The 11,373-nt window shown below is 49.8% G+C and overlaps 1 protein-coding gene and 1 non-coding gene across 2 annotated transcripts in view; one reads left to right on the top strand and one right to left on the bottom strand.

The window, feature by feature from the left end:
• Positions 1-4,977: 4,977 nt before the first annotated feature.
• TRNAT-AGU (transfer RNA threonine (anticodon AGU)) lies at positions 4,978-5,053 on the bottom strand. The gene has a single exon. It is a non-coding gene; the product is annotated as a tRNA-Thr (tRNA).
• Positions 5,054-6,245: 1,192 nt separating this feature from the next.
• The window catches only part of ABHD17C (abhydrolase domain containing 17C, depalmitoylase), a 39,855-nt gene continuing 34,727 nt past the window's right edge, over positions 6,246-11,373 (top strand). The window contains exon 1 of the mRNA XM_066355535.1: positions 6,246-7,004. Within this exon, the coding sequence (XP_066211632.1) occupies positions 6,406-7,004 (599 nt within the window). The 5' untranslated portion in view covers positions 6,246-6,405. The remainder of the gene's footprint in view (positions 7,005-11,373) is intronic.

The raw sequence follows: 11,373 nt of genomic DNA, 5'->3' as shown, positions 1-11,373 counted from the left end.
TTTGAAAAAGCGATTAGAAACGATCAAAAATAGAATTCCAGTTAATTGACAAATACATATTGAGTTCTTTTCATTATGTGCTAGGACAAGATGGACACACTCCCTGTTTTCAAATCGCTTATCAAATCCAAACCCTGTGATCAAGTTCAGGGAGACTGGGCCTCCCTCCCGTTCAGAACCCACGACTAGGTGATGGGAGGAGACCAGTACGAAACGCAGGTTCTGGACATCATCGCCGACGGGTGGCGGGAACCGTGGAAACACCTGTGGGCGGCTAGTGCTTTCTCCCCGGCGGCCTTATCTCCGCCGTGCTGTCTCAGCACTCTGGCTCCCCCGGCTCGGTTCCACTGACCTCATTTACAGCACTTCTTGATAAGAGCCCTCAGGCTGAAAAAGGTTCTGGGAAAAGATATTTTGCCAACAAAATCTCTTCACTGAATGGCAGGCCCCTTACCCTAATCAGCACTGGCACAGGTCCGTGGGAACAGCCTCCAAGTGCCATTTTTACTATTCGCTAAATTATAATCTTTTATTTCCCTTCCATTTCAGCTGTGTCCGTTAATAGGTATCTCCTCAAAAATCTAGTCCATCTTTAGTCATAGTTTAATATTTTTCTCTGGGGGAGCAGGCAGGATGGATGTAGGCATAGTGTTCCACTGTTGATCAACAGGACATTCTTTGTCCTTATTAAGAAACAGTTTAGGACAACGTAAGATGTTTTGCTTTGGATTCCTGGATCAGATACGTAATCACTGCGTTCGAGGCTACAGGTAACAAAACACCCAGGTACAGTGACATAGGGACTTATTTTTCTCAAGTAGCAAGCAGCTCAGACAAAGGCAGAGCTGGGCAGCTCTTCAACAACATTATGGAGGATCTAGACCAGGGGTCCCCAAACTTTTTACACAGGGGGTCAGTTCACTGTCCCTCAGACCATTGGAGGGCCAGACTATAAAAAAAACTATGAACAAATCCCTATGCACACTGCACAGATCTTATTTTAAAGTAAAAAAAACAAAACGGGAACAAATACAATATTTAAAATAAAGAACAAGTAAATTTAAATCAACCAACTGACCAGTATTTCAATGGGAACTATGCTCCTCTCACTGACCACCAATGAAAGAGGTGCGGGCCGGATAAATGGCCTCAGGGGGCTGCATGTGGCCCGCGGGCCGTAGTTTGGGGACCCCTGATCTAGACTCTTTCTTCATCGTCTTCAACTTTGAAATTCACCCTCATGGTCGCAAGGGGGCTGCCGCAGCCCTAATAACAAGGCCTGCAGCCCAAGTTGGGACAAAGGGAACCATTACAGGTGAATTTGACTCATTCATCTTTCCAGAGGCTCTCCAAAAGTTCCCCACAGTTCTCTTCTTAGAGACTCCTGGCCAGAACCACCTGGGGGCAGGGGAGGGGGGTGATTGCACCACAACCGGAGCGGCGACACCCGGAACAGAGCCTGTGCTGTGTTAATAAGGAAGGTGGGAGGTTGCCTCAACTCCTGAGCTGGAGGACATGGATGAGCTACTCACGCAGCAGGCTGCGGGCACTTGCTTGGGACGGTACTTCCTCTCCCTCAGAGCCTGTACTCAGCGGTACGGCCCAGACCAGCAGGAGTAGGATTGGTCTCTTGTTGCACACACCAAATCACTCATTCACTCTTTAATTTACCCACACAATTTAAACTTACTGATGCCTATGCCAGGCATGAGGAACACAGTGATGACCAAAGAGACGCAATCCTTGCCCTCACAGATAATCCAGTCCTACATTAAAAAAAAAAAAAAAAAAAAGAAAACCAGCCCTGGCCGGATAGCTTGATTGGTAGAGCAATCGTCCCGAAGTGCAGAGGTTGCCGGTTCAGTCCCTAGTCAGGGCACATACAGGAACAGATCGATTTTCCTGTCTCTCTTCTCTCTCTATCCTCCTCGCTCACAAAAATCAACATTGTTTAAAATACATTAAAAAAAAATAGGGCAGTGTATCTTAGATTTGTTTTACCTTCCATCTCAACAGCCAGATTCAGTTTTTAAGTATGAATGTCCTTATGGTTAATAAAAAATGGAGCATTTGTTTCTCCATGGCTGACTCAGTGTTACCTTTATAAATGAAGGTGGTCTTTTTTTTTTTTTTTTTTTTTTTGTGACAGAGACAGAGAGAGGGACACACAGGGACAGACAGATAGGAAGGGAGAGAGATGAGAAGCATCAATTCTTCATTGGGCTCCTTTGTCTCCTTAGTTGTTCATTGATTGCTTTCTCATATGTGCCTTGATGGGTTGGGGTGGTGGCAATAGCAGACCGAGCGACCCCTTGCTCAAGCTGGTGAGCCCGCGCTCAAGCTGGCGACCTCAGGGTTTCAAACCTTGGTCCTCTGCGTCCCAGTCCAACACTCTATCCACTGCGCCACCGCCTGGTCAGGCTGGAGGTGGTCTTGAGCAACTGAACATCAGGCCGAGTGATAGGGAAGACAAAGTTCAATGAGTAAGGGACCAACAGTAAACAGTACAGGTGCATGCATTTAGCTACTTGTTTAGTTACCAATCCCTGTTGGCTTAGCACAGGGGTCCCCAAACTTTTTACACAGGGGGCCAGTTCACTGTCCCTGAGACTGTTGGAGGGCCGGACTATAAAAAAAAACTATGAACAAATCCGTATGCACACTGCACATATCTTACTTTAAAGTAAAAAAACAAAACGGTAACAAATACAATATTTTTTTTTTAATTTTTTTTATTTTATTTTATTTTTTTTATTTTTTATTTATTTATTCATTTTAGAGAGGAGAGAGAGAGAGAGAGAGAGAAGGGGGGAGGAGCTGGAAGCATCAACTCCCATATGTGCCTTGACCAGGCAAGCCCAGGGTTTCGAACCGGCGACCTCAGCATTTCCAGACAAATACAATATTTAAAATAAAGAACAAGTAAATTTAAATCAACAAACTGACCAGTATTTCAACGGGAACTATGGGCCTGCTTTTGGCTGAGATGGTCAATGTCCGGTTCCATATTTGTCACTGCTAGGTGTAACAAGTGATATGATGTGCTTCCAGAGCCGTGACGCGTGTGTCCCACGTCACCGGAAGTAGTACTGTACGTGAGCGAGGCCATGCTTTGCGGCGCCACCACATACAGTACTCCAGGAGCACAGGATGTGGATGCATCCTGTGCTCCTCTCACTGACCACCAATGAAAGAGGTGCCCCTTCCGGAAGTGCAGCGGGGCTGGATAAATGGCCTCAGGGGGCCGCAGTTTGGGGACGCCTGGCTTAGCAGGATGCAGTTATTCTGAGGCGCAGACCACACAGGGGGAGGCTTGTGGAGGGTGGGAGGGGCTGTATCTCAGCCTCCTTTGCGCCCCCACCCCACATCAACTCAGTGCCAGACGACGCATGGTGAGTACCTAGTAAATACGTTTGCTGACCCAGGCTCCAAGTTAGACCTTTCTCTACTAGAAGCCACACAATTCTTTAAGGTCAAAGTGAACGGCTAGTGATCCCTGACTTTTTGTATTTTATAGGGCAAATTTATTCTTTCTGTGCTGTGTGTTCTATCCAATGCGCCAGGGCCCACTGACACATTACTTGTGGATATGCTAGAGGTGAGCTGAGTTCCTGGGCCCTGAGCCCTAAGCCCTGGGGAGGCTGAGCCCTGGGGTGGCACGCCTTCCCCTGTCAGTTTGCCACACAAGCCGTCCCATGACTACATGTAGCATGAAGAGAGAAAGGGGCACACAGTACTAGGAGCTCAATATCCACAGCAACCTGAGCCAACATGCCTTCCTGGGGAATAACTGCTCTTTCAGCCCACCTCTATGTAGCCCTATCAGAGGACGAAAATTAAAGCCAGGCTTTTACTTACTTATTTATTTAGTGTTATTAAACTATGGTATACTCCACAGATCCTTTGTGGAATAGGGCAGGGTGTAACTACATCCTGGATTTTGTTTGTTTTTGTAAATATTTTATTTTATAAAACTTTATTTGATTGATTTGAGAGAGAGCAAGAGAGAAAGAAACATTGATTTATTGTTCCCTTATCCCTGCATTCCTTGGTTGATTTCCTGTATGTGCCCAGATCAGGGATCAAACTCGCAACCTGACGTTATCAGGATGATGTTTCAACAAAGAGCTACCAGGCTTGGGTACACACACCTGGCTTTTAAATTTTCCCGAGTGTTAACACTGCCACAGGCCATCTGGAATATAAAACCTGCCTTTTCTATCAGCTGCTCATAAGACACTTACGTGAGACCCCTCTATGAACTGCATGCTATTTGAGTCCTATCAAGACAGGTGAGAGAAGTGGTGTTTGAGAAAGACTAAGGGGCACGTTAGACACTTTCATTTAAATTCCCAGAATTCTATTCTTACTCTCAATTAGATCAGGATATAGCACGCTTGGCTATCACCTTGGCTCCCACAGAAATATCACCGTTGAACAAGACAGTTTCCTTAGCTTTATGGGAAGTTGATTTTTTTTTAAATACACATGAAGAATGGTTCTGAACTGGCCCCTAATTAGATTGGAAGGTATTTGATAGCAGGGACTGTCTTATACATCTCTGTAGCTCTTGCACCAACGATCTAACTTCTTGGGAGTTGTGAGCATGTAAAATATTACATAAATACTGAATGCAAGAAATAAGGTATGTATAAACTTGTAGTACGGTATCAAACTTTTTTTTTTTTTTTTTCATTTTTCTGAAGCTGGAAACAGGGAGAGACAGTAGGACAGACTCCCGCATGTGCCTGACCGGGATCCACCCGGCACGCCCACCATGGGGCGACGCTCTGCCCACCAGGGGGCGATGCTCTGCCCATCCTGGGCGTCGCCATGTTGCGACCAGAGCCACTCTAGCGCCTGAGGCAGAGGCCAAGGAGCCATCCTCAGCGCCCGGGCCATCTTTGCTCCAATGGAGCCTTGGCTGCGGGAGGGGAAGAGAGAGACAGAGAGGAAGGAGGGGGGGGGGGTGGAGTGTGCCCTGGCCGGGAATCGAACCCGGGTCCTCCGCACACTAGGCCGACGCTCTACCACTGAGCCAACCGGCCAGGGCTGGTATCAACCTTTTTAAAGAAGGAAAACCTATCTGGTGAAGCTAAAATTTGATTTCAGGTGAAACATCAAGAGGGAATAACTTTAAAAGAGACTAAGAAATACTTGGTCTGAACCAGGTTTTCTGGATAGTTCAAAAACATCTAAAAATTATTTTAATGAAGAAATGGTCTTTGAAAACCAGGTCCTCAAGGTTATGGAGATCAGTGTGGACAAATTCATGTGGATGAGGATGCTCAAAAACACTCCTTCTGAAGAAGCCAGTGTAAGTTCATTCCTGGAACATCTGTGAGTGATTGCAACAGGTCGGGAGAGGTGATTCTGCCAACTGCCGGGTCTTTAGCGGCCCTGCTGGCAGCCCAGGCAGAGAGTATCTCCTGTCCATTCCTGAAAGGAGACTCCACTGCCAAGTCAGGAGGAACTAAGAAGTCCAGAAGGCTCTGAGAAGTTGGCACCAGGGCACACTCGGGTTCAAGGCACTGAGTTAGATTTGAAAAAAAAGTCACTTAAAAATCCAAGATTACAGTGGATTTAAAGCATTGTAAGAAATCTCTTTCATGACTAAGACCACTTAAAAATCCTGGACAGAAACGAGTCTAGAGAAGAAAGTAACCCCAGCAGCGAACAGGAAGTTACTGGTACTCCTAGAGTATTTAGTGCACGTGGGTCTGGGAATGACAACTCAGCGTGGCTGATGCTGTCAGGTGCACAGGGCCCTGCCTTTCACATACACAGGGACGTTATAGGAAGGTAACGCTGTTGCCACATGTGCAGAAACTGCCTCCTGTGACTGGCAATGCAGTCACGACTGTGAGCAGAGACTTCAGGAAGAGACAGTTCAGAAAGCACCAAATAGTTAGGTTCCTTCCCACTCTCTTCCATCCATTGGTTTTCTTTTCAGTAGATTCCCAAGGACCTCCAGGCGCACAGAACTTGGGTTTGGGGAAGGGAACCCCAGGGGGAGGGCGGTGAGGGCAACTGTCCTATCCGGAGGACACCGCGCCACTCGCACTAGACGCTCTGGGATCCGCCCAGCGGCCCCACGCGGACCCCCGGGTCGTGGCTCTCCCAGGCGGGGAGGGTGCCCACCCTGAGCGCATCCGGGGGGTAGCGCCGCCGCGCGGTCCCCGGAAGTGGCGGCGGGCGGGGGGCGCGCTGCAGCCATGGCCGCCGGCTTTGTGCGCCGCGCGCGGGCCCCGGCCGTCCGCGCCTCGCCCGGGCCGCGGAGCCGCCTCTGACCCGCCCCGCCCGCTGCCGGCCCCGCCTCCGCGCGCTCCCCGCGCCCGCGCGCCCTCGCTCGCCGCCTCGCTGCCTACCTGCCTGCCCGGCCGGCGGCGGGCCCAGGCCGCCCCGATGCCCGAGCCCGGCCCCAGGATGAACGGCTTCTCGCTGGGCGAGCTGTGCTGGCTCTTCTGCTGCCCGCCCTGCCCAAGCCGCATCGCCGCCAAGCTGGCCTTCCTGCCGCCGGAGCCCACCTACACGGTGCTGGCGCCCGAGCAGCGCGGCCCGGGCCCCGGCGCGCCCGCCCCGGCCACCCCGGCGCCCGCCGCTCCGGCGCCCGCGGCCACCCCGGCGCAGGCGGCGGCGCAGGCGGCCGAGGAGGGCGCGGGCCCGGGCGTGTGCAGCCTGCACCTGAGCGAGCGCGCCGACTGGCAGTACTCGCAGCGCGAGCTGGACGCCGTCGAGGTCTTCTTCTCGCGCACGGCCCGCGACAACCGGCTGGGCTGCATGTTCGTGCGCTGCGCGCCCTCCAGCCGCTACACGCTGCTCTTCTCGCACGGCAACGCGGTGGACCTGGGCCAGATGTGCAGCTTCTACATCGGCCTGGGCTCGCGCATCAACTGCAACATCTTCTCCTACGACTACTCGGGCTACGGCGTCAGCTCGGGCAGGCCCTCCGAGAAGAACCTCTACGCGGACATCGACGCCGCCTGGCAGGCGCTCCGTACCCGGTGAGCCCGCGGAGTGGCCCGGCCTGTGGCTGCGGGGAGGCGAGTGGGGACCCCTCCTGGGCTGGGGGCGAGCCGAAAGCCCCGGCCCTGTGGATTCGCTTCCTTCCCCGTCCTGGCCTTCTCCCACCACCCCGTCCATAACCCCGCTAGTCCTGAGCTTCCTGGCTCAGAGGGTTTGGCCAGCTTGGGCACACCTAGGTGCCACCGGCCCCCCGGCTGGGTCTTCTGTGGCTCTAGTCACCTCAAGTGGCAGCGTGGGGTGCTTCAGTGCCGGCAGAAAGAAAACTCTTTGGTTTGCGTTTAGTTTGAGCTGGCAACCGGAGACTCGGGTCCTCAGACTCAAGTGACCTTGGGCAAGGCACAGGGCGCCGGGAGATCGCTGTTTCCTTTCTAAGGTCAAGGGGTGAGCCGGGATGACCTCTCAAAGACTTTCCGGTTGTGAAGTGCTCTGCGGGCAGCATCTGGGCAGCTCTGGACACCGGTCGAGGGCCCGGTGGTGTGAAGTTTATGCCCTGGTCGGGCAGAGTAGCTGTGGGGGGCAGGTTTTTAGGGGTGGCTGTCTGGATGGCACCCTCCAGAGATCCTCTGCAACAGCCCAGGATGAATGTGAAAACAGGGTTTGGGGGTTCTCTTCACCTTGAACTAGCATTCCCAGGAGGACTGGAAAGTATTCCTTGAGGGAGGACCATTTATGGGCCAGGCACAAATCGTAGTAAGAGAAGCAGACAGAAAACTTGAATTTCTTTCTTAACTAAGAGAAAGTGGGTAGCTCGCATCGCCTTGTGCCCCATTTTTCACATCAGTAACTTTCTCTCATCTACCTCAGAGCAGTGACAGTGGGAACCCCTGAGATGGTGTCTGTAAGGACACCTTATTGCCTCAGGTGAGACAGTCCCAGAACCAGTACACGGGCGTTACTGTTGCTGTTGTGGACCCCTTCTCAGTTTTTCTGGGCTTATTACGACTTTGTCTCCGTTTCTGTGCATCAGTATGCTCACAAAGGACCCTTTGCTTTGCTGGGAACTGGCTTATCCACCAGGAAGAACTTAAGGTCTCATGCATGTTGCTTATTCATGTTATGAAGTCCTGACCTTATCAGGATCATAGCTTTTCCAAGCAGATAAAAATGTCATATGCAGATACACTGCGTCAGAATCCACAAGTCGTTAAAAGCCACCTGTTCCAGGAAAGGGTGTCAAAGGTATACACACAGTCCATAGAGTGCTAGAATTTGCTGTTGGTAAAGGCATTAAAAATAAGGGTTGACAGATGTTTTTAAAGTGACATGGTCAGGTTCAGCCTTGAGTAGGTTTTACAATAAAATGTCTGTGGGACTCTGTTCTTTGTGCTCCTCTGTGTTGGAATGAAAGCCTCTCAGGTATAAGGCCCACCCTTTGGCCCGAATATGCAGGCATGTCTGTGTTGCAACAACTGTGAGGCATAGTTACTTCCTGGTGACTTGAGTAGAGCTTAGTTTAACTAAGGGCATTGTTTTGCCCTTAGTACAGCTGCCATAATGTTTAATTTTGAATTACCGTATTTCCCCATGTATAAGACCTTCCCATGTATAAGACACACCTTAATTTTGGGGCCCGAGGTAAAAAATAAAAATGTATTACATAAAGTTATAGAACTCAAGTTCTATTCATCATAAAATTCATACAACTCCTCAAGCGGGAAATGCGAGTAAAAAAGCTACAACCGTAAGACACACCCAGTTTTTAGACCCCAAATTTTTCAAAAAAGGGTGTGTCTTATACATGGGGAAATATGGTATCTGATGACATATCTGAATTTTTGCCCAGGATTTATTTAATTTGATGCCAGAACTCCTATGTAGATTGATAAATACACCTGCCAGGTGGGAGAATCTTAGCATTTGAAGAAACCTTACATATCCTCTTTCCCTGTGCTTGTCGAACATTTGGGATTGTGACCACACAGGAAGACACTCATTTTACACCTCAGCCCAGCCGCACGTGCACATTGCTATTTCTAGATCCAAAGCAAACATTTCAAAACACAATTCTTTTTATTTTCCTATGGTTTGTGCACATGGCAGAATGTGTTGTTTTCTTTCTGTCTGTTATTTTTTTTAAAGACGGAAAAGAATACTGTTTGTGAACTGCTAACTTCATCTCCCGGCGCCTTTCTGGACACAGCTCCTGCTCCCCTCGTCCGACAGAGGCCAGGGGAATACATTCGCGACCCGTCAGCGGTGGGTCTCTGGGCTTCACCATGTGATCCTTGTTACCAGATTTGTGTGTGTTGGTTATTCTAACAATTTAGGGCTCTGAAGCAACCCAGTCCCTTCACTGCCTTTCTTGAGCCCAGGGGTCCCCAAACTTTTTACACAGGGGGCCAGTTCACTGTCCCTCAGACCGTTGGAGGGCCGGACTATAAAAAAAACTATGAACAAATCCCTATGCATACTGCACATATCTTATTTTAAAGTAAAAAAACAACAAAAAAACAAAACAAAAACAGGAACAAATACAATATTTAAAATAAAGAACAAGTAAATTTAAATCAACAAACTGACCAGTATTTCAATGGGAACTATGGACCTGCTTTTGGCTAATGAGATGGTCAATGTGCTCCTCTCACTGACCACCAATGAAAGAGGTGCCCCTTCCAGAAGTGCGGCGGGGGCCAGATAAATGGCCTCAGGGGGCCGCATGTGGCCTGCGGGCCCTAGTTTGGGGACCCCTGCTTTAGCCTGTCCCCTCCCCTTTCTCTACCATTTTATGCTCCGTTGAGGCCATTGCCACGCCGCAGTGCCTCCTAACACGTGTATTCATACATCCATGGCTGGGTCGCCTCCTTGTCTATCCACCCACAGCCCCCGTCTTGGGGGATCTTTCTCTTTTCTGGCCTCCTGGTTAACCCCCTGCGCTTGGCGCCCTCCGCCTCCATCAGCCTCTGTACTCAGGGCTGTAAGGTGTGCATGTCAGCGCCGTGTAAGCCCAGCCCTCCTCCTCCCTTCCCCAGGCTGCGTCTGGCCTCGTACCTGTCCTTTTCTGAGGCTGAGACATCCCATCCTGCCTGAGTCCAGATTGGATTGGGAGGCCCAGTAGGACCCAAGCAGCTTTAGACTGTGCAGAAGTGAGACCTTCGGCTCCAGAGGGGAGGGGGCCAAACTAGTTTGAAAGTATAAACCCAAACAACCCAGAGAATGAAGCAGAGGGTATTTCAACCGAAACGTTGTCATCTAGAGCAGTGGTCCCCAACTCCCGGGGCCGCGGACCGGTACCGGTCCATGGGCCATTTGGTACCTATCCGCAGAGAAAGAATAAATAACTTACATTATTTCCGTTTTATTTACATTTAAGTCTGAACGATGTTTTATTTTTTAAAAAATGATCAGATTCCCTCTGTTACATCCGTCTAAGACACACTCTTTGATGCTTGTCTCGGTTACTTGATACATTTATCCATCCCACCCTAAAGGCCGGTCCGTGAAAATATTTTCGGACATTAAACTGGTCCATGGCCCCAAAAAAGGTTGGGGACCACTGCTCTAGAGCAACAAGAGAGACGGGCGTTGTGATTCAGTTGGCCATGGATAGATTAGAGACCCATTGCCTAGGGGCAAAAGGCAAATTACCAAAGACTTAGTATTTCATCCGTTGATTCATTCATTCGACCAGCAAACCATTAAATGTTAAACTCACATATATCGATCTTCTGCTTGTATCAGAGGCTACGGTGGGTCCCCCTAGAGTGTCATTAATCCCAAACTGTTTTTCTGTTAAAGGATAGATTAGATTTTAGTCACATTTTGAATACGTAACCATGTGTTGCTGTGTTACAACTTCTGTGTGATTTCTAGGAAGGCGGTAGTGGATACTCCCAGGTGGTAGAGCTTTGAAAAGCACATCTGTTGATTGTGAGTGGTGTTTGTAGTTACTCCCCTCGGCCTGCTGAAGTTAATGACCTAATATCTCTCTGTATTCTCAGAGGGGGGACACACCATGCCATTAAGAGAAGAATGTTGGGGGTCTCTACCTGACTTGGACAGAGTAGGGACAACAGAAACAGAATGTGTTATGAATCGTGTTTGATCCGAGGTGAAGGCACATTGATCTTTCCAGAGAAAACATAGAAAGAACTTAGGCTTGCAATTCATGACACTGAGCATGAGAATATCCCATTAGGAAGACCTTAACTCTAAGAAGGGACATGGTGGAACTGAGGCCGGCGAGGTGTGTGTGGGGGGAGGGGCTCGCTCAGGACCTTGTCTTTGGTGTCCCCTTCCCCTTCCTCCAAGTGCTCTTTGTCACACCTGGCTCTTCTGGCGCCGTCACTGTGCCATCAGGCAGGTTTCTCTTTCTGGCAGATACTGGGTTCTTGCCCCCGTCCCACCAAA

Source organism: Saccopteryx leptura, chromosome 13, assembly GCF_036850995.1.
Source record: "Saccopteryx leptura isolate mSacLep1 chromosome 13, mSacLep1_pri_phased_curated, whole genome shotgun sequence".
NCBI lineage: Eukaryota > Metazoa > Chordata > Mammalia > Chiroptera > Emballonuridae > Saccopteryx > Saccopteryx leptura.
The sequence above is the reverse complement of the archived record's forward strand: the minus strand, read 5'-3'. Positions and strand labels throughout refer to the sequence as shown.